This window comes from Mycteria americana, chromosome 7, assembly GCF_035582795.1.
Source record: "Mycteria americana isolate JAX WOST 10 ecotype Jacksonville Zoo and Gardens chromosome 7, USCA_MyAme_1.0, whole genome shotgun sequence".
Lineage (NCBI taxonomy): Eukaryota > Metazoa > Chordata > Aves > Ciconiiformes > Ciconiidae > Mycteria > Mycteria americana.
The window spans coordinates 30401919-30429782 of NC_134371.1; the positions used below are offsets into that span (position 1 = coordinate 30401919).

General features: G+C 59.8%; 1 protein-coding gene across 3 annotated transcripts; it reads left to right on the forward strand.

Moving 5' to 3' along the window:
- Positions 1-251: 251 nt before the first annotated feature.
- LOC142413141 (diacylglycerol kinase beta-like) lies at positions 252-27505 on the forward strand. 3 transcript variants are annotated; one of them, XM_075509186.1, is made up of 26 exons: positions 252-406; positions 6675-6944; positions 9085-9161; positions 10519-10684; positions 10955-11017; positions 11496-11735; positions 12523-12693; positions 13147-13196; positions 13796-13870; positions 13976-14095; positions 15132-15249; positions 15436-15524; positions 15917-16033; positions 16169-16267; positions 16395-16508; positions 16607-16680; positions 16812-16886; positions 16975-17060; positions 17269-17358; positions 17781-17941; positions 19451-19515; positions 20509-20599; positions 23410-23611; positions 25148-25268; positions 25358-25418; positions 26053-27505. In XM_075509186.1, exons 2-26 carry the CDS (start codon positions 6878-6880, stop codon positions 26137-26139), a joined length of 2679 nt encoding a protein of 892 aa, XP_075365301.1. In that variant the 5' UTR covers positions 252-406; positions 6675-6877; the 3' UTR covers positions 26140-27505. The 3 variants fall into 3 exon arrangements, with proteins under 3 accessions (XP_075365301.1, XP_075365302.1, XP_075365303.1); XM_075509187.1 differs by lacking the exon at positions 10955-11017; XM_075509188.1 differs by lacking the exons at positions 23410-23611; positions 26053-27505 and having other exon boundaries at positions 25358-25413.
- The last annotated feature ends 359 nt before the right edge of the window (positions 27506-27864 follow it).

Sequence of the window (27864 nt, forward strand, 5' to 3'; positions counted from 1 at the left end):
TCCTCCTCCTCTCCCCCCCCCCTCCTCCTCTCCCCCCCCTTCTCCCCCCTCCCCCCCTCCTCTCCCCCCTCCTCTGCCCCCCCTCCTCTCCCTCCTCTCCTCCCCCCTCCCCTCCTCCTCCTCCTCTCCCCCCCTCCCCCCCAGCCGCCCGCCCGCCGGTGCGGGCGGAGGCGGGCGGAGCGGAGCGGCGCGGCGCGGGTTGGGCCGGGCCCGCTCGCATCACCCTGCATCCCCCCACGCCGCCCGTCCGGCTCCACCTCGCCGAGGGAGCGGGGAGCTGCCGGGCTGCCCAGCGAGGCCGGCAACCGGCAGCCCCGGAGCCGCCGCCGGAGCGACCTGGCCCGGCCGCGCCGTCCCGCGGGCGCTCCGCTGGCCGCCGCCGATGGCACCGCGCTGCCGCCTCCAAGTAAGGGGACAGCGGCGGGGGAACGCGGGGCTACGGCAAGGGGTGGGGGGACCGGGGACCTGCTCTGGGGTCGCCGTTTTCCAGCTGTGGGAAAATCCTCCGACCCCACGCAGGACGGCCGCTCGCCCAGTCGCAACCTCCTGCCCCGGCCGGGACCGAATTGGCGGCGCTCCCACCCACCCGCCCGGCTCCCCGCGCCCCGCATGGTGCTCTCGGAGCCCGCAGCGCCCCCCGGGCCGGTCCTGACACCGTCCCGAGGCCTTTGGGCCGGGTTTGAAGCGGTTTGGGGAGTGGGGACACGCATTCAGCGCTGGGGCACGGGAGCTGGGGTGCCCGGGCAGGGGAAAAACTGCCCTAAGAGTCGGGAAGGACAGGGCAGCATCCCCTTGTCCCCCAGGGTGGAGAAGATGGCTGCCACCGAGTCTTTAATGCAGCCTGGGGAGGCTATGTGATCTTCACTGGTGTCTCAGCATGTGTTGGTTCTCAGCTTTGCTATAAAACCACACACCGTTTCGATGGGCAGAGAAAGAGCCCGAGTCAGCCGTTCCCCTGCGTTGCCAAGCTGGAAAAACTCATTAGTGTCTTTCTCGTTAAGTAAAAATTGCTGGGACCGTTTGCTTTGGAGGGCAGGAGGACCGAGGAGGTGTTCAGCATGCCTGGCCTGCAGAAAGAGGCTGTCTGCAACTTGTTCTTCAGGTTGTTTCGGTGGATGAAAGGGGAGAAGAACTTATTTCAAAGCTACTGGAAAGCAGTGCTGTCCCATGCAAGGTGCAGTTAACCCATGGGACTCACTGCTGCAGGATTCCCATGGGGAGGGAGCTGGGGCTTCCCTGTGCCGGCAGCGGGAAGCCCTGCATTTGTAGTTGAGGTGATGGAGCCAGCAGGCCAGGGAGGATCTCAGCCCCCAGGCTGCAGAGCCAGCCACTGCCTCCCCATCTGGCATGGGAAGGGGCTTTTCCATGAGACAAGCTCTGGTCCAGCTGGGGAGGTGGCAAGGGGACAGGTCTCACTCAAAAGGCATCCTAGCTTGGATCCAGGCTGCTCCGAACTCAGCCAGCAAAATCATTCTCTAAAAAGGCAACAGTAGTAAGTCAGGAAGTTGTTGGTGTCCCTAGGGTGTGAGCCGAGCTTCCCTGGCCCTGGCAGGCTGATGGGGGAGGCGAGCTCCAGGGCGGCTGTGCTGGGTCCCCGCTGTCCCCATGCGGCTGGGCTGAGCTGAGCTCTCCCAGCTCCTGGTTGGGAGTCAGTACGTCTGTAGCCCGACCCCAGGGCCAGAGGGCCAGCCACAGCCACCCTCCTCTTCCTGTGTCGCTGCCCAGCTGTGCGGGAGAGAGCACCCGCCATGTGAGAGCTGGTCACGGTGGCGGCAGATGTCTCTTCTCCCCAGCTTTGCCACTCCTCTAAAGCAATGGTTGGGGAGAGGAGAGCATCTCTTAGTGAAACGCTGCTTCCTTGCTTAAAAGCTGCCAGGGAAGGATGTCCTGCAGCGGGGAGTGGGCACAGCGGCTCAGCAAGGTGCTCCTGGCAGATGTGTGCATGCGGGGTTTGGGGTTCTGTTTGCTGGACTGCTGCCGAAGCCAGGGGAGTGGGCAGCCAGCACAACACACTGAAAAGCAGCTACTCCAGGTGGGAAGGAGCACCTCTCCTCCCATGAGAGGTGCTTGGGGCCGGTGGGCATGGGCTCATGGGCAGCTGCCTGCCCAACTGCTCCAGCGCTCGGGCCAGTGCGTTTCATTGCTCCAGTGCTGTGAGGGTGCTCGGCACCCAAAGCAAAGTTGGTGCAAGGTACCCGGACAGCGTGCCTGGCTCTGAGTGGGTGGGCAGAGGGCCGGGGGAATGTGTGGAGAGCAACAGGCAGGCAGAATGGAAAAAGCAGATCCCAAGTGTCCTCTCGGGCTGGCAAAATGCAGAAAAGTGCATTCTCCTGTCATTGCAGAAAATAGTTTGAGCGTGACTTGGTTGGGGTTGTTTGCTGCCGTGGGACAGGAGGGATTTACACTCCACCCACTGCTTCAGGGGCCTCTCCCCAGCCCAACACAAAAATAGGCTGATCTTTCCAAAAGATGGGGCAGGCGGGCTGGAAAATGCCATTCCTGCAGGTACCCACCATGCTTCTGCCCTGGGAGGTGTTGCGAGTGACTGTGGCTTTCAATGGGCCCAGCCAGGGATGCAGGGAAGAGCCCAGCTTCGGGCCATGCTATACTCCACTACTGTTGGAGAGCTACAGCCTATGCACGTGCAAGTGTGCATATGCAGAGCAGGAACTTTCCCTCCTCGCACCATATCCTGAAGCTCAAGGAGCTGATGTTTTTCCTTCCCAAAGGGCATCTGAAGCAGATATCTCCTGTGGGCAGATGACGTTTGCAGCCTCATCTGCATGCCCCTGTGGAGCCAGTCGAAGGCTGGAGGCTCTGTGAGAGCGGCCGCTCTTCTGCTGGCACCTTGGGTCTGCTGTCCCACCACTCATGGTTGCTCTGCCCCAGCTTGGGTGGAATTAGGTCTCCATCGCTAGCTCTGGTCCCAGAGAGGACAGGCGGGTGCTGGTGGAACAAGCCCTCCCAAACCCGCAGCGAGCCCCATGGCACTGTGCTGCGTGCCGGGGGAGCAGCCCAGGAGCTGGGTCCTCCGTCCTCAGCAATGTGGATGGCCAAGGGATGGCTGGGACGCTCGTGGGCAGGCGTGGCTGGTTGGAAAAACAGCTCCTCTGCCCTCCCGTCATTGTTCCCAGGAGCCCCCCAGCCCTGGACACTGGGCTCGTGGATAGCGAGATGTGCCCACTGCCCACGGCTTGGCCCTGCTGCTGCCTGCCCAGGCCCTGCTTGCCGGCAGGGACTGGCCCATTGCCAGCTTCAGCCTGGCATCTCCCTTGTTGACGTGAGTGTTTCAGGCCCTACATGGCCAGGCCCTGGCTCCCACCGAGCTGCACCTCTGCCCGCACCCAGCAATGCTCCCCACAGCGCCTCCTTCATCACCCCTTGCCCGGCCCTGGGGCTGGCACGATGCTCCATGCGGGGGCTTCCCAAGGGCTCCAGCACCAGCTAATCACCCGGGAGGGTTTGGGAGGTACTCAGAGCCCTCCCAGCTCCCCCCTTCTCCATCCTCCCCCAGCCACTTCAGCTGCCCTGAGTCACGCCACACCACTGGTGCTGGCAGAACGGCAAAGCCCACGCGCGCGGCTGGCGGTTGCGGAGGGGGAGAGGGGCCATGTCCTGGTAAGCGCTTTCAGGCAGGGTAATCCAGAGTTATTTGTAACACTAGTAGGGAAGCTATTTTTAGAGAGAGGCAAATTTGATTTAATAGAACATAATTTGCCGCTGACAATTCAGAGAGCGGCCAAACGAACAGCAGCTGGATTCCTAAGGAGGCTTTTTCCTGCTCTTCCTGAAATCCAAGGCTGACATGCCAGAAGTAGCATTTGTTATTGCAGCGATTGCTGGGGGAAAGCCCCTTGGGATGGCCCAATTAGCTCTGCTTTGCTTTCCTTCTATTGCTTTGTGCTGCCCTGTAACTCGCTGTTGAAAGAAGCAAGGGATATTTTCCTTGCTGTCCATCACTGGAGGGCTTGGTTCACCTGAACTCCTTCAGGCAGCTGGAGCCAGGAGGTGGAGCTGAAGGTCCCCCCCTTCATCTTTTCTTCTGCAGGCTGAGCTAGCTCTGCTCTGTCAGCCTCTCCTTGTATAAATTTAGGATAAAAAATAGGTTCTGGTCAAACCAAACAGTTCATTTGCCAGGAAACAGAAAGCCTGTGTGCACTCCTGGAGGGTTTCTTACAGACTGAGTTCTTCGGGACCAGCCTCAGAGATACCTCAGGACAAATCCTTCATCCTGGAAAGGTGCAAAGACCATATCCCTGCATGTCCTTTCCCTGAGCTGAAGATCCCCAGAAAACCGATGCCAGTGTGGGAAGATGTTGGGTAGTTTTTTTCTAGCCCTAAAACTGTTGTGTCCAGCCTGTCCCCAGTTGGTGGCATGGGGACAAAGAGCCACCGGAATGAGCTGGGACAGCCGCAGGCTGGAGATGAGTTGCCACAGGGCCAGCAGGGCCCCGGTGAGGGTGGGGAGGTGACATTTCCCTCGGGGTTGTGTGTGGTCCCCACACAAGTGCCCCAAGGGCAGAGCAGTGCAGGCACGTGGCACTGTCACCCCCAGCCCTGGGGCAGCTGTCCCCCCGCCGCCTCGGGCAGGAGCAGCAGAAGCGTCTCAGGGGGGTCCTGAAGCCCCTGCTAGCTCAGCCCCCACTGCGCTCCCAGCAGCCTCGGAGCCATGTTGCACTGCAGCCAAGAAGCCCCAGGCCATGAGATGGGATTGTGGAGGACAAGAGCCCCAGCGTCTCTGCCTCCTGGGGCTGTCTCCTGCTAGCAGAGGGAAGGGAGAGCTGTAGGGGAGAGGGGCAGGAGCTTTCCTGGGCAGCAGCATCTGCCCAGCTTTCAGAGAGCATCCTCGGGCACCAGCATCCCTGGCAGGGCACAGCTTCATATCCAGCAAAACTTGCCACGAGGCAAATCCTCCCTCCCTGCCTGCCGGCCGGCCACACACACCACAGGGCTGGAGCAGCTCCCCAGTACTGAAGCAGTGTGTGCTCCAAGCTGCAGCTCCCAGCTCCTCTTGGGAGGAAAGGGCTGAGCAGCACTAAGCACAGCTGTGTCATTTAACTCCAGCAAACGTGCGTCTGGGATTTGGTGGGCTTTTCTCCAGATGTGCATTCACTCCCCATGGCTGGAAAACCCCTCGGCAGCTATCTGGGTGGGTGCTCAGCCCTGTGCTGCTCACTCAGGGGTCACCGTCCTCCCTGTAGCCCACTCCACCAACATGGGGCTTTGCCCTTGGGCCATGTCTTGGCCTGGAGCACTTGCAGCGGCTGGAGTTAAAGCCAAAATAACATTAGTAAACAAAATTAGTTTTGCTGGGGACCGAGCAGCAATGCTCTCCTGATTGCATCCCAAAAGCCCTGTGAAAGTGGTCACATCTCCTTGCCGACACTGGAGCTGCCCCGTGTGGCTGGGGTGAAGGAGAAGGTCTGTCCCAGAGACCAACTGCAGGGGGAAAGCCTGAGGATGAGGGGTTAAGTGCCTGTCCCTGCTGCATCCTGTGTGTGACCATCCCTAGGGACACCAGCTGGGGGTGGTGTGGCATGTGGGACCCGGCAGCTCCCCAAAATGACTCGCTCACCTTAATCAAATGCCTTTTCAAATGCCTTTTCCTACAAATGAAAAGGCTCTGTGGGCAGCCCAGCCAGCTATGGGGGTGCTGGTGCTCCCCAAGCATCGCCCCAGGTCGCATGTCCTTTCCCAGCTCACCTGTGCTCCACTTTCTCCAGTCTGTCAGCTCAGGCTGGTGGAAACCAGGAGCCAACATTTAGCAAGGACATGGCCCTAAAATCGAGGTCAAATTGCTCTCATCCACTCCTTGAAGAACAACCACCTCCTCAGGAAGCTGCCCTTTCCCGCCATGACCCATTCGGTTAAGTGAAGAAGCTGATCAATTTTGAAGCCTGCAAATGGATGGGCTGGAGGGGGCTGCTTGATTGGAAGCCTTCTGACATTTCCTCTGCAGCACAGCAGGTTCAGCCTGAGCAGGTTCCCTCTCACCCAATTTTGAATGTAGATTTTCATTTACAGTAATTCTTGGTGGTGGAGCCAGCTTTGGAGATGAAGGTGCGAGCTGGGAGTTTCCACTCGTTCAGATCCCCTGCCTCTGAGCACTGTGTCTTCTCTAATTAATTGTGCCCTTCCTTCTGCTCCTATCATGCTGGGTTCCCCTGGAAAATGCTGGGGGTAAATAGGGCGACAAGCTCCTTTCCCTGCCCACGGTGTTTGTCTTGCCTCTGTCAAGCCGCATCCTCCGGCTGCCAAGAGCTGCGGTCTGGTCGTTGCAGGTGGCACTGTGCAGGCTCCGTGGCAGAGGGCTTCCCCGGAGATGCTGACCCCTGGGGACGGTCACATGGCGAGGCACTCTGCACTCCTCCTTGCGCTCACCCCCCTTTCTGCCAGCCCCCACTGCGGCCAGTGCATTCCCCTCTCCGTTCCCGTGGGGAGCAGGGGGCCCCATGGCTGTGGTGGGGGACCCTTCCCAGCTAGGAAAGCACCCTTGCACCCCACTTCCAAGCTCAGGCACTCCCTGCGCCAGACCCACTGACCAGCACTGCTGCAGGTGACTCTGCCCTGGGGGGAGCGGTGGCAGGGCACTCCATGTGCAGGCAGGAGCCAGCCTCTGCCTGCTGCGGGCAGAGCACCGCTGACCCCCTCCTCTCTTTCTGTCCCCAGTCTAGGGAGGAAGGTGCTGACTGGGTGCTCTGAAGCTCTGGGGTTTGCTGCCCATGGGCTCAGCAGGATGGTGCCAGCCAGCCAAGAGCCCCCCGCGCCCCTCACGGTGCTGATGTGACCGAGCAGCTGGCCAGGACCTGCGGTGCTGAGCCCGGCACGAGGAGCGTAGCAGCTTGTGGCCTGCCCAGGTGGGCCCTGCTACCCAAAGATGAGCGATGGCGGGTGGATCTCACTCAGCCCCACCGAGTTTGCCCAGCTTCAGCAGTACACGGACTGTGAGTACCCTGCACCCCCTGTGCATCCCCCCTGGGACAGGGAGAGGAGTTTTAAAAGTCCTATTGATCTGTGCCGGACTGGTGTCCTACATGTCCTTGGTGTTCTGGAGAACTAGATGATTTCTTAGGTTTTGGATGGAGAGGCTGGGAAGGTCCCCGACCCCAGCACTGGCTGGTGGGGCATGGCAGAGGAGTCCCCGCTCCTGTGCACCCAGGAACCCAGGAATTTAGCTGAGCACAAGTCCTCCCCTGCTTTGGGGGATGCACACGTGAGCACGGCTCGGTCCCTCTGAAGGCGGCCGGCTCCCACGTTCGTTAGCGAAGTGAAATGCCAGTGAGGAAAGCAGACTGGCTTTTCCTAAACACGCAGAGCTGCTCCACGGCTTGCTTCTGGTTGCCAACCCTCTGCGGTAATTTTACTTAGCACTGTTGCAGAGCAACCCTCTCCTGCAGCTCCTGCTGAGGAGAGGAGGTTGGTGGTGGTGCTGTGGGGTCCTGGGGCTCTGACCAGCTGGGGAGGAAGCCTGGACAAAGCCCAGAGGTCTGAAACCAGGTCCTTGAGGTCCTGCCTGCTGGAGAGCCAGCATGCGGGCGTGCTCCTTGTGGTGGGCAATGGAGAGGTGGTGCAGCCCAGGGAGCTGCTGAGAGCACGGCAGGATGGGCAGGAAAGCCCAGCTAGGACCATGGGACAAAGGGAGAAGGGGCATAAAATCTCAGGACCATCACTTTGCAGGGACAGCATGGCCCTGGGGTGAGCAGGCTCTTGCGGCTGCATGGGAGAGGACTGGGAGGCAAAGGGGACCCCATGAGCCCCCTCAGGCTGTCCTCAGGGCTGCTGCACATCATAGGGGTGAGGTGAACTGGATCAGGGCTGAGAGCGTGAGGAGGTGCAGTCTCCCAATCCAAACAGCCCAGTGCAAGCTGCTCCCAGCCCCCTGCCTGCCTGCCAGACATCCCACGCAGGGGCAGGCAGGCCTGCGGGCAGAGGTGTGTGCGCAGCATCACTGTCCGCATCTCATCCTGCCTCTTGGGAGAATGGGCTCTGCTTTCTTGAATCACAGACCATACAACACCATCTGTAATACTGAGCTCAGAACATGTACAGTGTCTTAATTTCATTAATCAAAGTTTGGCGGGCAAGGCTGCAGTGCAGGCAACTGCCTCCTCCCTGGGAGGGTGGCCTGGCACTGGGCCGGGGAGCAGGGCTTGGGGGTCCTCCCACAGGTCCTCCCCAGCCCTGGGGCCAGGAGACCCCTCCTCGAGTGCATGCTGGCCCCTGGTTATGCTCTGCGACCCCCAGACCTGCCCCAGGCATCTCGGACAGTGGTGGTCCAGCACCAAGCTCCATCCCCAGCAGAGGGCTGGAGGGAGCAGGAGCCAGCACAACCCCCTGCCTGGAGAGAGGATTTCACAGTAATTAACATGGCTGGTGTGTCTGAGAGCCTTTTAAATGGACATGCCTGGAGATATGTGTCTGAAGGTTAGGGCTTAATGTTCCCTTCCCTTGATCTTTTTTTTGTTTTTCCCTTATTTCTCAATTTTGGAAGGACTGATGTCCGTCCAGAGACTCCAGCCCTGAGGACACCCAGTCAGGGAAACTCACGGGCCATTTACTATTTGTGTGGAAGTTTGCATGGAGAAATACCATTCTATTTCTCCCTCCTGGCACCTCCTAGAGATGCCAATGGGCAGCCCAGTGCAGGCTCCGGGGATGGCTCGGGCTGCCAAGGGGGTGCTGGCAGGCTCCAGATCTCAGCACAGGAGCAGCCACTCAAAGCCTGTGCGGAGGGGCCAAGGCAGGGGTGGCCAGGCTTTGTGCTCAGCATCGCGCCCAGAGCAGCCAGGACCAGGGACTGGTCTGGATTTTCCTTGCCCAGCACCACGGCTTCACTTAAGGTCTGCATTTGTTTTCATACAGGTAGGAGGAAGAGGGCTCATCCCTGCTGGCCAGCTTTACATATATGCCCTGCCCTCCAAAGTCGGAGGGGAAAGCAGGGCACGGGTGGCCCCATCCCAGGCATGGAAGGAACCAGAATTTGTATATCCAGCAGATAAACTCGTTTCCACCCTCCTGCTTGTGGTCTAATGGCAAAGGGGGCTCGCCAGTGCTGTGCTCAGTAAGATGCCTTTGTCTCCCCAGACTCCACCAAGAAGCTCAAGGATGTCCTGGAGGAATTCCATGGGGATGGCGTCCTCTCGAGGTACAACCCTGAACAGGTATGGCCCTGTCCCCTCCAGCCTCCCCCCATGCTGCTGGCAGCCCCTGCCCCCCAGCCCAGCTCCCACAGCTAAAAGCAGCCAGGAGAAGGCAGGTCTGTCTGTCTGCCCCCCCCCCCGCCTCTCCCCACAGTCATGCTCCCAGGACTGGGAAAAATGCTTCCACAGATGGGGAGCATCTTTCCCAGCCCCCAGCCACATCCACCCCCAGCCATCCCAGGGACCAGGCTTGCCGCGTGGCCATCCCACCCCATCCCACCAATGCTGCCAGGACCCCGCGGCCACGCTGCCATCCTGTGCTGGCTGCAGGCTGCCTTGCTGAGTGCGTTTTGGGGCATCTCCTTGCCAGGCAGAAACCGGGAGGGATTTACTCTCTCTTCTCCCAAAAGCAAATGATTTTGCTGTTGCCAGCATGGGGACAGGGGAAGGCCCTTGTGCCTTCTTGCTCTCACCTGGGGAAGGCTGGGGCTATTTTTTCCAAGCAGTGCTTTCAGAGAGACCTATTAGTGTGCCAGCAGGACAGAGCCTTTCACAGGGGCCATAGTCACTAGAAATTAGGCAAAACACGAAAAATCAGTGGGCTGAACGTAGCAAGCAGGAGCAGCAAAACTACCCTGCTATTCAAGGGCACCACAGGACCCTCGCTCCAGCTGGGGCCACAAAAGCCATTCGAAAGGCAATGTCCTGATGAGACGGGGATGCCCAGCAGGGAAGGAGGAGGCAAGGAGACCTCAGGAGGATGATAGTCCCCAGGGGCTGGGGGTGGGCTGGGGGGTCCTGCTGCTCCGTGCTCTGCCCCTGGGGAGCAGGAGGCTTTCAGGGCACAGCTTGTTACACCCCTCTGCCTCAAACATCCCCAGCCTCCTTTGGCTGTGCCAGAAGGTCTGTATTTAGTTCCTCAATCATTTGCCAGGAGCTGAGCACCCAGCTCCGTCAGAGCCTCCTGCCCCTCCAGTGAGCTGCCCACCATCTGGGGGGGTCCACTGGCTGCAGACTCCTGGGCAGGTGAGCTCACTGCTGCCCCACTGCCCACAAGTGCCATCCCACTGCGTCTCTGCCCTTCCCTGCCCTTCCTCAGTTCCTACCCCAGCTGCTGCGGCTCCCAACACTGCTCGCCTGGCTCAGTTACACCGGCCTCCAGCAGCCAGCTGGCACTGGGGATTTCTGGCCCTGCTGCCTCTGGGTCCCTTTAGGTTATATCCCACCACTGGGATTTGGGAAATGGGTGGTTTTGGGGAGAGCTCTGCAGCTGATGTGCCCGGTGAGGGGTACCCATAGGACACCCCCCTGCCGGCAGCTCTGCACCCCTGTAGCATGCCCGGGGCACCTCCATCATCCTCCTCTGTCCCATCCCCAGCCTATCGACTACGAGGGCTTTCGCCTCTTCATGAAGACCTACCTGGAGGCAGATGTGCCCGAAGAACTTTGCCAACACCTCTTCACCTCTTTCAAGCGTAAGATATGCCAAGCCTCCCCCGAGACCCAGCACCAGAACTCCAGCGTCTCACAGCTCAACACCCTCGGTGAGCCAGCCCTGCCTCTGCTGCCCAGCCGGGCATGCCATGGCATTGTGGCACATTGGGCTCGCTCCCATGCTGCCCCACGGGGACAAAGATTGTGGGGTGGCACCCACAGTGGGTGGCATCAGGGCCAGCACACAGCCCAGCTCCATCCCATCCGACAGACAGGCTCCCAGGGACCCTGTGCTGCTCCAGGGAGGAGAGAACTTTCCCCGGGGTGGGGACCCACAGGGCACCATTGCACTGATTCCTCACTTTCCTCTGCGCGTTCAGAGCCCAAGTCACTCGATGCCAGCACCTCCATCCAGACCGAGGTGGCCTGCACCCCTGTCACAGGTACCAGCGTGGGCAGCCACTGAGTGTGTGGCTACACCTGGAGCAAGGGACGTGTGCTGGGCACCCAGCTTCTGCCTCCCCTGGCCCCTGCCTGGGTGGATTCACAGCACGCAGAGACATCTGCTGAAAGGACTGTAAACTGCAAAAGAAAAGGGAGAACCCTCCCCGGGTGCTCGGCTGACACATCAAGACATAGTGGCTGGGGACCATGTCCTCCCCACCTGGTCCCGAGCACTGTGGCAGCCGGCACCTGGGGACGGGAGTGCTGCTGGGAGCCACTGGGCCAGGCAGGAGGGTGAGGGGCAGCCCACAGTGCCCTTCAGAGAGCCGGGGGGCCAGAATGCCAGCCTGCTTTTGGGCTAGCAAAGAGGACCCAGGGTGAGCGACCGACACCCAGGTGGGGCTCCTGGAGGAAGGGGTTTGCCAGGCACAGGCACCCTGGTGTCATGCTGCCTACGGGCATGTGTCTGCTTTGCAGGGATCAATGGGAAGACATTCCTAAGTGCCCTGGGACGACACACTCCTGAGCCCAAGAGCTGCCACAGCAACGTGGCTGAGCCACAGCCAGCGTCCCTCACTCCAGCATCGATCCCCAACGCCTCCCCCAGCTGGTCCAGATCATCATCCCAGAAGTCCACCACTGGCACCCCTTCTGCTCACAACTCCTCAGGCTCTTCAAAGATTTCCTCCGGGTCCCTGCTCAGCCCTCAGTCACCAGGTGAGCTTGGCTGGGGCTCCACGGGGGACATGGGCAGTGACAAGCCCTCCCTGGTTTCCCAAGCCACGGAGCTGCACTTTGCCCCAGTGGTGCAGCTGGTCAGGTCCCCGGCGCGGTGGCAGTGACCTTCCAAACTCGGTGTGTTCCTGGCGTCTTTGATGCCTTTGCTTTGCAAACTTAAGCTGCTGAGAGTCCCGTCCCGCAGAGCTCCCACCGGTCAATGTCTTAATTACCTGGCAGCAGCTCTTAGTGAGGGGGGATCAGAGTGGTGACTCATGGCTGCCTCCAGCCAAGCTCTGGCCAGCCACTGACAAGGGGAGTGCTGGGAAGGGCCGCTCTGCCAGCAGCAGCCATCTGCTGAAGGCTGCTGCCGGCACAGGCAGCCGCAAGCATGGGCTGTCCCAGCACCCCAGCAAGCCAACCCACCACCAGCTGAGCTTCTCGCTCCTTCTGGCTGGGTGCTTGTCACCAGCAGGGCATGTCCCCGTGGGCTCCCACTGCTCATCCTGCCCGCACCCACAATGCTGGAGGTGTGGGGATCTGTGCTCTGGGGACCAACTGGCAGTGTTCAGCCCTGCTCCTGCGATGGCACCCAGCCCAGTTTCCCCTTGGTGTGCCCAGCCCTGCTCCTGCGATGGCACCCAGCCCCGCATCCTCCGCGCCTTGCCCACCCCACGCTGAATGGGTCCCTGCCCTGGAGTTCATGTGCTGCCAGCCCTGTGTCCTGGCTGGGGACAGCTCCTTGTCCCCCTGTTCATGGCCTTCATCCCCCCCTCCCTGCCTGCAGGCACGAAGAGTGTGGAGAAGAGGTTACCCTTTAGCCTGCGGAAGAGCCACAGCTCCCTGAAAGCTGCCCCCCCGCTGCCCCCTACCCCCCTGGCCCAGGTGGTCCACCTGAAGGACATTGTCTGCTACCTGTCCCTGCTGGAGAGGGGACGGGCAGAGGACAAGCTGGAGTGTAAGTGGGACCCTGGGGTCATGGGCTGCCGGTCATGCCGTGTGGAGCAGGGACTGGTGGCGGGAGGCGTTGCCTGGGGGGGTCTGTTGAAGGAGGGGTGCGGGGCTGGGCAATTCTGCTCGCTTTTTAGTGCTGAAACGTTAAAACCACTTGGGAAACCAGGCTCTGGCTCACGGGTGGGTTACTGCTAGAAAAGGACCCCATTCAGCATCACCTCTCTGCTCCTGCCTACTGGCACCCATGCCCGGCAGAGGGGCAGCTGGGGGGGGCTGGCACAGCTTCCCTCCAATACGCTGCAGCCCGGTATGGGCTCGGGCCACGTCTCGCCCAGGCTGAACTGGCGCGGTGTTGCTCCCATCCTGCAGCCCCAGCAGCCCTGGCACTGAGTGCTGGCTGCCTGGGGTGCCCTGGGGCTGGGCTCTAACTGGCAGCCAGCTTCTCTTCTCCCTCCAGTTATGTTTCGCCTCTATGATACTGATGGAAACGGCCTCCTGGACAGCTCGGTAAGCATCCCCTTGGGAGAGAAAGCTGGGGCTGCTCGGGGGACTGGAGATGTGCAGGGCCCTATCAGGGTGCCCACTCCCCTGGTGAGGTGCTCCGAGCTAAAGAGGGATATGGGAAGGGAGGAGGAAGCAGCTGCATTTGCTGGGAGGCCAGACCGTGGGGCTGGGGGATGTGCACCAGCTCTGCAGCATCCAGCAGCAGCTGCAGAAAATCCACCCACCAGTACTTGTAGCTCTACATCAGGTCATGGTGTTTCAGAAAAGGAAAAATCATGCACAATCCTCCCCTGGGATGTTTTCTCTTTGTCCTTTGGGTATCTCCCTTGAAACCCGTTGCAAATAAAGATCTGTTTTATCAGAGTAGTTTTTCCGAGGGAAAACCCACTGCTGTTTTTCTGGCAGATTTTCAGAGAAGAAAGCAGCACCGACTGAGAAGTGGGGTGTCGCTGGCACCCTGTGTGGGTGGGGGCCCGGGGCGGCCTTGGGCATATCAGGACATAGACCTGATACGTCCCCAGTTTGGGGGCTTGAGGCTGGACACGCCACTCCTGCCCGAAGCTGTCCCTAAGCGCTGGGCGCCGTCATCTTTCTGTGCTCAGGAGCTGGATCGTATCATCAACCAGATGGTGCATGTGGCCGAGTACCTGGAGTGGGACTCCACTGAGCTGAAGCCCGTGAGTGCCAGGGCTGGGGCAGCCGGGGGGGGCCATAGGGGCTCTCGGCCAGAGGTGTCAGCCAGGGTTCACAGGCAGCATCACCGCGTCTCCTCCCTCCTCCAGATCTTGAAGGCGATGATGGAGGAGATCGACTACGACCATGATGGGACCGTGACGCTGGAGGAGTGGATCCGGGGCGGCATGACCACCATCCCCTTGCTGGTCCTCCTGGGGATGGAGACAGTGAGTGCCTGCGTGTGGACCTACTTTGGCCGCATCCAGCTGTCCTTCCCTCTCCCAGAGGAAAGCCCGGTGCTGGCAGAAGCAGGAGAGGAGGGTGGTGATGGAGGGCACACCGGGACCACGGGAGGGCACCCTACCCCCGGCAATGTCCCACATGCCCGTCTGGCACCACACAGCCCCATACTGGCCCCCCAGCCCCTGCAGACACCCCTGCCCTGCCTCTGCTGACTGGCCTTTGCCCCCCAGATCTTCACAAGCTCAGTTTTGAGCTGCGGTCATTGCCATCTGCTGTGCCCAAGGGGGCTGGGCTCGCTCCTTGCTATTGTAGCACACTCCAGTTTGATGAATATTGAATCAAAAAATAAGATGAGCACCTAAAATGTCAGCTCCTCTCCTGAGGTGAGCTTCAAAGAGCAGAGTTGGGGTGGTTTGGGACCCCTCTTATTTCCCCGTGTCATTTTTTCATTCTTTTGGCTTCATTTCATTGAGGTGCATCCCTGGCCATCGGGTAATAGTTTGCAGGGAAAATCTGGGTTTTTGCTCCCCAGTGCCCATTCTGGTGTTTGCTTCCCACAGAGAGGCAGGGGAACAGGTTTTCTGGCAGGAAGGTTCAAGAAAACAGGGAATTTTAAGTGGCTCCTGCAAAGTGCTCGTGCCTGGACCCAGATGTAAGAGGCTTGCTTTGGTCACCCCAAAGTGGTGGCAGTGGCCTGGCCCCAGATGTGGAGTCACCTGCCTGTTGGCCATCAGCAGAGCAACCCTGCAGCTGGGCTGTGCCAAGGGGCTGTGGGGAGCCAGAGCTCAGTGCCAGGAGTGCCAGGAGCCGGGCATGACCAGGGAGTGGGGGAACACGGTGGCAGGGATGCTTGAGAGACACTGGGGAGAAGGAGAGCAGGGGGAGGCGGTGGACCTGCTGGGAGCGAACTTCTGCAGACACACTGGGGTCTTTTACGGGATGAAAAGCTGATAAAAGTGGCAGGCTGGGACCCCCGGCAGGGGAGTGACCTCCCTTGCCCTTCGCTCCCCTGCCCTGCAGAATGTGAAGGATGATGGGCAGCATGCCTGGAGGCTGAAGCACTTCAAGAAGCCCGCCTACTGCAACTTCTGCCGCACCATGCTGCTGGGGGTCCGCAAGCAGGGCCTCTGCTGCTCCTGTGAGTCATGGCCCCCTTATGGCCCCCCATGCTCCCAGGCTGGTGGCTCCTGCCCCATCCGAGCACCCCGGGGAGGGGGGACTGTCCCCCATTGGTGCTGAGCCCTGTGGGTGCTGTAGGGTGAGCAGGGAGGGAGCAGCGCCCATGCCAGGGGGTGATGCTCACCACCTTCTTCTCTCCCGCCAGTCTGCAAGTACACAGTCCACGAGAGGTGCGTGTCCAAAGATATCGCCTCCTGCATCAGCACCTACGTGAAATCCAAGAGAAACATGAGCGTGAGTAGGCAGCCGGCATGCTTCTGAGTCGGTGCGTCTCCCATGGAGCCCTCCTGGAGGCAGCACCGCCAGCAGCAGCTGGTCCCTTGGTGTCCTGTCCTGGTCCCCCATGGCTTTTTCCCCTGGGATTTGCCCCTCGGGTCCTGGGCAGCGGCTCGCTGGAACCCCAGCCCCAAGGTTTGCTGCAGCTCTGGGTGGGGGACAGGTGTCCCCACTGTGCTGCACAGGGCAGCAGGGAGGGACGGTGGCTACGTGAGGGGCTGCTTTGGATCAGTCAGCATCCCTGCACGATGGGCCACCCTCCGAAATCACAGCAGCAGCCCTTAGCGGAGAGGATACACCCACGGGTTGGTGGGTGCTGCGCCTGCAGTGGCCCCCCCTGTGCCTTGCAGGTGATGCAGCACACCTGGATCGAGGGCAATTCCCCTGTGAAGTGCGACAGATGCCACAAGAGCATCAAGTGCTACCAGGGCATCACTGGCCTGCACTGCGTCTGGTGTCAAGTCACCGTGAGTACATGGGCACGGGGGGCCCAGCATGCACCCAGCACACCCCACACAGCCAACACAGGGGGAGGAGAGGCTCACAAACAGGAGACGGCTGGGTGTCCCCTGCCCAACGTCCCTTCCTCCTGCCCCCTCCAGCTCCACAATAAATGTGCCTCCCACGTGAAGTCAGAGTGCGACGGGGGCCCGCTGCGGGACCACATCTTGCTGCCTTCCTATATCTGCCCTGTTGTCCTGGTAAGTGCCCCCTCCTTGCTGCCGGGTGGCAGGGACCCAGTAGGGTATCACAGCCAACCTGCCTCCCCCGGCTGCTGGCACTGCCTTCTCAGGGCAGCGTGCATATCCGTGCCTCTATTCCCCAAAGGACAGGCAGTCCCACTGCCGGAGATCAGAGAGTGACTCCCCTGCCAGCACCAGCCCCGAGGATGACCAGGGCTTCAAATTCAACTCCACCACGGTGGATGGGCAAGGACTGCAGGTAGGTTCCCATGCTGGGGCTGCCGGTGAGCTCTGCTGTGGGTGCGCGCCAAGCCCTGCGGTGGCAGGGCATTCGCAGCCACACTTTCTGCCCTCCAGATCAGCCCCCGGCCCGGGACGCATCCCCTCCTGGTGCTTGTAAACCCCAAGAGTGGAGGAAGGCAAGGGGAGCGGTAGGTGGCATCCTGCCTGGGGAGAGCATCCTGCCCTGGGATCGGGGGCTGCCAGTCCCTTGGGCTGCCCCAACACCTCTCCCGGAGGGGGACTCTCCTCCACAGCGTCCCTCATGCCTCTCTTTTCCTAGGGTCCTTCGGAAATTTCACTACCTGCTCAACCCACGCCAAGTCTACAACCTGGACCGCGGCGGGCCTGCACCAGGGTACAGAGATGCTGCGGCCAATCCTCTGCCCCCTCCTGCTGGCCCCTGCTCCCCCACATCACCCCTTGTCTCTCCTGGCTTTCTCCAGGCTGAGCTTCTTTCGGGACACTCCGGATTTCCGCGTCCTGGCCTGTGGAGGGGATGGCACAGTGGGCTGGATCCTGGACTGCATAGGTGAGTGAGGAGCAGCTGTGCTCCCACAGAGCATCGTCCGCCCATGTCCTCAGCGATCTGCCACAGGTTCCCAATATTCCCCTGGCAAGAGCAGGACAGGGGTCCTGCCAACAGCATCACCCCTGGGCTGCTGGCCAAGGAGGGACATGGAGAGGAGCAGGGAATGAGCCCTTTCAGCCCCAAACCTCTCTTTCCCCTTGAATTGCAGACAAGGCGAACTTGGTGAAGCACCCACCGGTGGCCGTCCTGCCCCTGGGAACAGGCAATGACCTGGCCCGGTGCCTGCGCTGGGGAGGAGGTGAGGCCAGGCGAGCAAGCATCACCCTGGGGGGTGGTCGGCCCACAGGGACCATCTGGTGTGGCTGGGTGGCTGCCATCCTGGGGGAGGGAGGGTTCCTGGGCTCTTGGGATGAGGCTTGGGGCTGCATCTCAGCTTTGGTGCCTCCTCTAACCCCTTCCAAAAAAAGCAGCTACTGCTTTCTAAACCCAGATCAGCCAGGTCCTGTCCAACAACCTTTTTCACCTGGGAGAGCCATGCCATTAGCTGAAATCTCTGCCACCGCTGCAAGGATGAGCTGAGCATCTCGCTGGTGCCATAGCAGCAGCCCCAGGCTGCCCCAGGTGCTTGGCACCCAGCTACCTCCAGCCCCATATGACATGGCTACACTCCCCTTCGTCCTCCTTCATCCTCCTCTGACAACCACCTTCTTTCCCTTACAGGCTATGAAGGAGGCAACCTGATGAAGGTCCTGAAAGACATTGAGCACAGCACAGAAGTGATGCTGGACCGCTGGCAGATAGACGTCATTCCAGGTGACAGAGAGGCCAACGGAGACCCTGTCCCATCCACCATCATCAACAACTACTTCTCCATCGGGGTGGTGAGTACTGCGGGGCAGGGATGCGTCCTGAGGGCAGCCCAGAGCACAGCTGGAGAGAGTAGCACAGCACAGGGCTAGTAATTGGTGCCCAGATCATGCCATGCCCACCAGAGCCGCCTGGCCACGGCAAAACAGAGGGAAGAGCTCCAGAGGCCAGCGGAGCATGGGAGCTGTCACCTGGAGCACAGCCGCAGCCTCAAACCCAGCCGGCTCAGGGGCATTTCCCACTCAGCTGGTGGGAAATGCCTCGGCTGCTGTGAAATCGCTGGAGTGATCCAGCCTGGTGGGTGCACTCAAGGGATGCCAACCTCCCCGTGCTTCCCTCCCTGTCTCCTCCTAGACTCATCCTTAGCCCTCTTCGAAGCCATCCCTGAGTTAATTCCCAGGAGCAGCAGCTGGTTCCTGGCGACATTCCTCAGAGACCATAAAAGCTTTTCTAAGTGTTTGGTGAAACTCTATATTTGAGCTTGAGTCTCCCAAGCCGGGGACTCTCCCTCCCTGCTCTTCCTTGCTCACATTCCCAACCTCCCTCTGCCTCCTGGCATTGTTTTTCTGGTTTTATTCTCATTTGTAATGGCAGCACTTAAATGCATGAACATGCATGGAATCTCTCTCTTCCCAGCTGGGAATGTTGCAAGAGCAAGTGTACGAGGAGCTTAAATGAGGTTCAGGGAAGTCTGGGGTCTCGGGACGGTTGAGATCTTCTGGATGCCCCACCTGAAGCTTTTGCCATTGGCAAAGCCCTGCTTTGGTGCTTGGACCTGTGTTCCCCCATGTTTTCCTAACTCAGGGAGGATTAGGGAGCCTGGGGAGGATGGCAGCCGCGTGCCACAGGGGGTTTACCCAGCACCAGGGTTCGATCCCAGGAGCAGCAGGGCTTTGGGAGAAGAGCAAAGTGGAAAGCGGTGCTTTTCCTGGGGGCTTGCAGCATTTTTGTCCTGGGCCATGGGTGCCCGAGCAGGACCACCACAGCGTGGGTCACCCACCTGGCAGCGCTGCGGGATGCTTCTAGTTTCACATCAGCTCCTGCTAATGCCAGGCGATGTCACTGCAGGTGGCATTTGGTGACAGCTTCTGAGGCAGGCTTAAACACCCCCCACCCGACAAAGGAGAGATTGCAATGAGTTTCAGGAGAACTGCCACCCTGTAGGGGTGGAGCTGTCGGGGTGCAGGGTCCTGGAGTGTCCTCGGAGCCCCGCTGCCCCACCGGTAGCCCTTTCTGCCTCCCTCAGCATCACCTCCATGCAGAGCCCCTGTGAGGAGGGAAGGAGGCCAAGCACGCTAATTATGTCTCTCTTAACGAGCCCATTCAACATTTGGTGAGCAGCCTGGCTGAGGGTGCCTCCATTGCCTCGGCACAGCCCCCACACTGTACCCCTGTGCCACAGGGGCTGGCGACGAGGGCGAAGAGCTGAGCCCCCTTATCCTGGCATGTGCTGGTGGGGTGCAGAGGGGCATTTCAATTTCCCTGCTGTGCCGCCAATGTCTCTGCACTCCCTCTCCCCGCAGGACGCCTCCATCGCCCACCGCTTCCACATCATGCGAGAAAAGCACCCCGAGAAATTCAACAGCAGGTAAGGGCTTGCCCATGGTCCCCCCCAAAAGCTGGGTGCAGGGGGATGCCCCACCGCTGCCATGCACTGCACCAAGGAGACGTGCTGGAGCCTGCTCCCCTCCTGCCAGGCTCCTCTCGCCCCTCTCCCCATGGTACTGGCGGCAGCCCCGAGGAGGCAGCACGGTGTTCGGCCAACCTTAGGGGACAGGCAGGGGATGTGCCAAGCATGGCCGGAGGCAGGGGCCAGGCATGGTGGGAGTCCAGGGTGCTCCTTCAGGCCCTGTGCAGCATGGCAGGCTGCACAAACCTGGCTGCACACCCAATTATGTTCATTCATGCTTTATAAGTAGCACCAAATTCCAGGACCGGCAGGAGCAGGCCTGGCAGTGAGGGCAGGGCAGGCAGCAGGTCGCAGCTTGCTCCCGCTGTGCTCAGGGTGCATGGAAATGACGTGATGGCAGCAGGAGCTGTGGCTTGCGACTACCATCCCCATGTTCAGAAATACCTGCTAGAAAAACCCCGAATGGACCAAAGTGTCTGGCTCTGCTCTGAAATACAGCTCCCCCTCGAAGCCTGGCACAGCGATTGATGCAGGGAATGAGCAGTGGTCAGGGGCTGCCTGTCAGGGTGCTGGGAGGGTGCAAGGCAGGGTGCTGGGGTGGGGGACATCCCCTCTGTGGAGTACCCCTTCCCTGGCAGCCCTGTTGAGAGATGGCAGCCCACGCTCAGCTCTGCTGAGAGCCAGTGGAGGCACCCCGTCCCGTGCTGAGGGACCACCCAGCACCTGCATCCTGCCCCTCTGCAGGGTATCAGAGCCAGGTCCACCCGAGCCACCCCACAGCACAGCTCCCTGGGGCCGTGATGCCGGTGGTCCCTCCCCACAATGGCTTATGTCCCCATCGCAATGGCTGCAAAAAGGCTCTGGCAGCCCATCCTGCCACCAGCTGGGCTGGGGGCAGCTGGGGCAAGGCACTGCTCCCGAGCAGGATGCTGACATGTCTCTGTGCCCCAGGATGAAGAACAAGCTGTGGTACTTCGAATTCGGGACATCGGAGACCTTTGCGGCCACCTGTAAGAAGCTCCACGACTACGTTGAGGTGGAGGTGGGTTTCCTGGGATGGTCCCTGGCTCCAGCCATGACGCAAAGGCTTTTTGAGTGATGTCACCCATGGGTCTCTCCAGCAGGGCTTTTGGCTGTTCGGGGAGAGGGCACGTGGCAACTTTGACCCCTTTACGGTGGCAGGAGGATGTGGTGGCTGGCAGGACCTGCTCTTCCACCATGCGGCGCTTGCTGCAAAGCCGGCCAGCTGTAGGCAGAAGAATACCCTGTATTTTTCCCTTGCTTCCAGCTGTACTCAAGAGCGTGCCTGGAATATTCTCTCTGTAAACTCCACGTCTGCCCCCAGCCCTCTTTGAATGACTTGGAAACAGCCTTTAATTAGAGCGGGGAGGAGGGCCCACGGTTGCTAAGAGCACTGTCATTTCTCAGCTCATGCTGAGGAGTTTGGGCTGTGCCTTGCTGTAAACTTCCGCCTCTCCTTATCTCTGGATAAATGACCCTTTTATAAATTGGGCTTGAGGGTGAGGGAAAAAAAACATCACTTGCTGCAAAGAGCTGGTGTGAGTTGGACCAGGCAGTGGATGCAGGGTCGCTGGCAGTGGGCAGAGAGTGGGCAGAGCCCAGGGAGCTGGCGGTGCGGTGCATGCGGCCATGGGCAGAGGGACTTCGAAGCCTGTTTCTAGGCGGGGAGTTTCAGCCCTTCCCAAAGCCTGAAGGGGGTAGCTGTGCCCTCAGCAGCTGGTGGGAAGGGGCAGGAGCAGGGATACAGCCATCACACCCCCTTCACTGGCTGTGCACCAGCATCCGGGACAGATGAAGTCCGTGTCCGTGGGGTTTGATGCTGCTGGAGATGGGTGTGAGGTGCCCCCCACTCCTTGTGAAGTGCCCTACCTGCTGCCCACCAAGCAGTCATGGGCACCGGCTGTGCCACGCTGGCAGGAAAGCGTTAATCCCACAGTATTTGAAGTGGAAAGCGGCAGCCTGTCCTCCCTCCAGCTCCCAGGCAACTGTCAGCCTTGCAGAGAAATGGCAGTTTTGTTTTGGAAATTGGCACTCGTTCCCCTACAGCTCCTGGAAATGAATTTGCTTTTTCCCCAGCTGCAAATTTCTACTTCCAGCATCGCTGCCAGTGCGCTGTCAGCTGCCCCTGCTCAAAGAGCCCATTGTAACTCACTGGCACGCTAACAGGGGAGGGCTATGCAGGGAGAAATCACTCCCTGCACGCGTGTGTGTAGGCAGGCATGGGCAGCCGTGGTCCTGCCTGCCCCACAAACCCCCGGGCAGGAACGGGCTCCTGCAGCATCCCCAGAAATCCCACAGCCCAGGCAGCCCTGGACAGCTGACTCACTCCCACCCCATTGCAGCCTGGTCAGTACCCGCCACCTCGCAGGCAGGCAGAAAAGATGCCTGCAGTCAAGAGCAATGTTTGCCTCAGCTGGGCGTGGGATGTGTTGTCCATCCCGTGAGGAACTGGAGTCCTCTCACGTGGTACCTGCTGCTCAGAGTGTTAGGGTCTTTTCTGTTCCTACAAATCATTATACCGTTAAGATGTATTGAGAACAAAAGGATTTACATCCTTTACAAGCCTTGGAGAGACAGCTCTTCACTCACAACCAGAAGATTCCTGCCTTTTGCTTTCAACATGAGGCTAAAAATAAGATCTCGGAGCATCAGGGGAGGCAGAGCAGATCTGAACATACAGAGATGCTTGCTCGTGTGCACACCCAGCTACATGCGGCCGGTGTGCTCAGCGCTTACCGACAGGGTATTAAAAATAAGCTCGAGACCTTCACTCTTTGCTAGAGGAAAACAACTGGAGTCAAAGCAGCAGCGGGGGTTCATCAGCCCATTTGCATTCCCCCTGGCAAAGCCAAGAGAGGGCAGAAATGCCGTCGCATCACTAAAATGCAAGGCAAAAAATGTGCTGGTATTTGCTGAAGCGTAGCGTGGCAGGTAGAGAGCAGATGAATAAAGGAAAATACAAATGCTCTAGAGAAAATACAGTTGAATGGGAAAGCAGCTGCTTCCTCCAGAGGTATCTAGAAAAGGGGATCCAGCATTGTCTGGGTAGCGTGAAAGTGAGAAGACATGAAGTTAAGAAATGCATTTCCATGGCTGCTGCTTCCAGTCCTGTGGGAAAGCTGCAGGCAACATTTATTTTCCCTTTTACAGGGAATTTTCAGCTGGGGCAGTTCTGTTGTACGACAGTGAAGCCTGGGATACCAGTTCTGTGCACTGCCTTGTGATTTTCTCTCCAAAAACTTGACTTTTTTCCTCTGACACCTTTCCTATCATTTCCTTCCAGTCTCATTTGTAGTTTCCAAATTGAGCTTGAAGACAAAACTGGTTTGAAGTTAGGTTTTGGACAGCCAAACTTTCTGATTCTTTGGTGTCAATTTGAACAAGGGGAGGTAGGGAAGTGTGTGCTGGAGACGTTTGGATGGAGGTTGCTCTAGGACCAAGGTGGTATTGCATCCTATTTTGGGTCACAGCACTGAGCGCAGCCAAGGTTTTATGTGCTTCTGTAGGAGATTCGCTTTTCAAAACTGCCATCTCAGACGTGTAGTAAAATTTGTATCGGAATAGAGGGGAAAGCAGCACAAGGAAGGGGAGGTGGCGGTTGTCAGCCCTAGAAAAGCAAAGCCAGGGGGTATTTGTTTGCACCTCCAGCCCCAGCCACCCCGGGTCTGGCTGTGCCAGAGCAGGTTTGCTCTGGGGACCATGCGGCAGCACACCATGCTCGGGAGGCCCCACTCCTTCAGTGGGCAGGCAGGGAGAGGAGGCTGGGCTCTGCAGTGCCAGGCACCAGCTCCCCCTGACCCCATGGCCTGATGCTGCCCATGTACCCGCCAGTGCGATGGGACCCTGCTAGACCTGAGCAACATGTCCCTGGAGGGCATCGCCATCCTCAACATCCCCAGCATGTACGGCGGCTCCAACCTCTGGGGTGAGACCAAGAAGCAGCGCAGTTACAAACGGCTGGGCAAGAAAGTGCCGGAGAAGCTGCATGCCACAGTGGTCACCGACACCAAGGAGCTCAAGTTCTGCATGCAGGGTGAGAGGCGGGGCCCGGCAGCGATTGGGGTTTGTGAGGTGCATGGGGTCAGCAGGGTTAGCACAGGGGAGCTGGGCAGCCACCGGTTCTGGCTGCGGTTCAGTGCACATGGCGCTGGAGCAACAGCACTGGAGGGGTTGCTATAGGCTCGCTGTCTTTTGGGGTGCTGGGGTGACCCCAAGAATGATCTGTCCAAGCTGGTGAAGGAGGGTGGCTCTGCCCACCTGGGTATGGCCCAGCACCACATTTCTCAGGGCTGGTAATGCCATGCCCATGGTGGTCGGAGAGGACGTGGCTCCTGTGCCCTGCCAGCCACCTCTTTCCCCCACCCTCTGGGGGTCACAGCTCGGGGGGTGCCCAGATGGGACCCATCACTTGCAGCCCTGAGGCTGGGCAGCCCCCAGCGCCCCGTGGGGCTGGCAGGCAGCTGCTGCAGGGCCGGGCGCCCGCTGCTGCAGAGGAGGAGTCAGAAGTGGAGCTGCAGAGCTGGCACCAATGGCTTTTATAAGCATCTTCCCAGGCTCCACCACAGTGCTGCCAGCCTGGCTGGGGGTTTTTTGGAAACAGCACTGTGTACCCGTGCTGTGCCCCAGCTGGCACCTCGCACCCGCTGCTGTGGCCACGGGAGCCATCCCCGCAGGCACAGGCAGGGTGCAGGCAGCCCAAAGAGCTAGCAGGGTTCCCCAGCAGAGAGCAGTGGGTTAGAAAGCAGCCAGCAAAATAGGCAAAGTGCCCATATTTTCCAGCCGGCACCTCCCGCATCCCAGAGCTGGGGTGGGAAACAGCCCCCCTGCCACATGGCTGCCAGGACGATGGTGTCGCCAACTGACCCAGGCTGTCGCCAGCTGTCCCTTGCCAGACAAGCTTGTGGGAACAGGCAGCAGGGAGTGGGGCAGAGCAAAGGCTGGTTCCAAAGGTGACAAGAGGCAGTAAAGTCAGTCCCCTGGGCACATCCCTACTTGCAGGTGGGCAGGAGAGTGTGGAGGGGCTCGGGGGCCTTCTCCTGAGGAGGGTTCCACCAGGGGTGAAAGAGGACCTTTGAAGGGAATGAGAGATGGAGCAACCCTGCTGTTGGGTGCCTTTGCTGGCGGCCCAGAAGAGCAGGAGGAGCTGGAAAAACGGGCGATGCCCTGGGATTTGAGCTGATCCATCCCAGGGAGGATTCCCCCATGCATCCCAGCTCCCAGGGGCCGCAGCACCCCAGGGCACGCGGGGCAGGGGAGGTTCTGCCGCCATTTCATACAATACTGCAAACAAGCAGTCAAAGAGCTGGTGGGATCAGGGCTGCCACCCTGCAGCCACGCAGTACTGGGTGCTGTTTCAAATAAGGAGTATTTTTGCTCTAGGGATTTTGGGCAGCAGCGTTGCCCAATGCTGCAAACACCCAGCTTGGTGGTCTTGGGGTGCAGGGGACATCATGACGCATCCCCATCATGCCACCAGCCCCACTGTGCTGGCCCTGATGTTTCGGATGACAGTGGAAGGCAGGGGATCCCTGGGGATGGAGGGACCAACTCGGATCCCTCTCTCTTGCAGACCTCAGCGACCACCTCCTGGAGGTGGTGGGACTGGAGGGCGCGATGGAGATGGGGCAGATCTACACGGGGCTGAAGAGCGCTGGGAAGAGACTGGCCCAATGTTCATCCGTCACCATCAGGTATTTGTTCCCGGCCTGGCTGAGTACCCAACCGACAGTGAAAGCTGGTGCCTGTGTCACCCTGTGTTCCCTCTCTTTGCACCTTGCAGGACGTCCAAGCTGCTGCCCATGCAGGTGGACGGGGAGCCCTGGATGCAGCCATCCTGCACCGTGAGTCCCCGGGGAGGGGCAGCTCCACTGCAGGCAGCCGGGGTGGGTAGGGGCTGGCAGCACAGCAGGACAGGGCAGGCAGGGGCTGGCAGCATGGCAGCATGGGGCAGGCAGGGGCTGGCAGCAGGCTTAGCAGCCTTGGCTCCTCATGCAGCATGGCAAAGTCTCTGGAGTTGGAGGGAGGCTCCTGCGCTTGCTCATGGGTGGCTGCAGAGCCTGGCCACCTGCGACTTTTGTCTGTGCCCATGCCAGCCCTGAGTTCATGGAAAACCATTGCAGGAGCTGTGGGGACAGGGACACGCTTGTCCCCTGCCAGGCAGGTTGGCGCAGCAGCATCTCTTCCCGGGGGGGCTGCAGTGGCGTCCCCCATGATCCAGCAGGCAGCTTGCCTAGAGGATAAATCCTCTGCCTGTCCCAGCACTGCCTGGACATGGTTCTGGAGCTGTTATTCCTGTGCACCAAAGCATTTAACAACCCGACTGGGGGGCAGCAGCGGCTCCTCGCCCCAGTGCTGGGTGCTGAGGTGCTCCCGGCTTGCTCAGGTCACTCCCTGGGGTCCCCGGACTGGGGGATGCCCAGGGGGACTCAGAGCCTGGGAGCCCCGTACTGAGCTGGGTTCTTCACTTCTTTTTAGGTCAAAATTACACATAAAAGCCAAGTGCCGATGCTGCTGGGCCCCCCTCAGAAGAGCAGCTTCTTTTTCCTGAAGAGGAAAAACTGAACTCGAGATTAAGCAGCATGCAAGGAGCCACAGCCCAGAGGCACCTGGCGTCCTGGACACCCACTCGCTGCAGGGGTCCCCAAATCCCTGCTCTGTGGCAGAGAGAGAAAACACCCCCCCAAGCCCAGTGGGGATGATTTGTCCTGGGAAGGTGTTGGAGGCTCCTTCCCCACCACCACAAGCATCTTCTCCAGCCGGGATGGAAGCGGTGGGCGAAGGCAGGCCAACATGCGAGGAGCATGTTCGCCAGAGCAGTGCTAGGACTGGGTTTTTTTCCCTTTATTTAAATACTCCCCCCCTGCCCGCCCCAGCAGAGCTGCAAATGAACATGATCCCAAGAAAATGCCAAGCTTCACTTATTTATTTTTAATCCTCTTGAAGAACACTCGATGTTTTGCTGCACTGGCTTTCTGTCCACCAACCCTTGCACATTGGAGAAGTTATTTATTTTCTTAGCCTAGAGGAGATGGTCTTTGCCATGCCTTCAGCTAGCACTTCTGGGATGGGTTTTAAGCCTTCACTGCTGGCCGTGGGAGCTGCAAGGCATGGGACAGGCTGGGGACAGACAGTGCCTGGGCCATGGGTACAAGTGCAGGGTTTTGATGTGGAAACAGCAAAAAAGGGATTTTGGGAGGAGCTGCCAACCCTGGGAAACCCCCACACCCCAGCTCTGGGCTTCATGTTCATATTTATATATTTATTTAGCAAACTTTGGGGGTGTTTGGGGGTCACTTTTTTATGAGCCCAGGTTGGACACAAACACCACCTCCCTTCTCTGCTGGCTGTCCCCCTGCCTGCACCCATGGCACCTCCTTCCACATGGACTATCCTCTCTTCTAAAGCCTGCAGCCTCTGCCAGGGGCTGGGGACACTGGGGACAGACATCTAGAAGCTCTTCTCGCTTGGAAGTGTCCCCCTGGCCTTTTTACACGTCTCCCCACGTGCTTCATCAGGCCTGTGCTCTCCTGGCAGTCTCTGGTACTGCCTCTGATGCTCCTGGATGGCTGCAGGGAGTGGGGGGAGCTGCTGCACCTCGGTTTCCACACGGCCAGGTCTCCCCCCAACCCACCCCAAAGCTTCACAGATGCCGCTGCCAGCCTCTTGCCTGCACAGGCACCCGCTGCTTGTTGTGGTGCTGCTCCTTTTCTCCTCGCCCAGCTGGCTGCCAGAGCCCAGCCAGGATGCACAGGCAGGTTTTGGTGGCATCACCCATGTGTCCCCCACCAGGCATGTGGGGACAAACCGCGGGACACAGCTTCTCTCCAGGATGAGACAGAGACCAGAAAACAGACAAATGCATGGAGGAGGTGGTGGTCTGGATGCGTGCCCCACTTCACGGCGCTCCCAGGAGCTGGGAGTTGGCAGGATCGGCCCACAGAAAGGGCTGCTGGTTGCTTCTGGAAACACCTGCTGCCTCCTGCGGTGGCCCTGCGTCGGGGAATGCCCGGCTCCCAATGTCCCTGGCTGGAACAAGCCACCCTGTCCTCCCTGGTGACTCAGTGCAGGCACACCTGCAGCAGTCCCTCCTCATGCTGCAGGTCCCCATTCAATAGCATCATCCTGGCTGTGCAAAGGGTGCTGCCTTTATTACGTTTCAGTGTGAACAGTGAGCTGAAAGGGAGCTGTTTGTCACCCTCCCCAGGCCGGGACAGTGCTGTCATGCGAGGAGGCAGTGGCACCCCAGGGGAGCCTCCAGCTCAGGAGTCCCCCTCAGCCAGAGCGCAA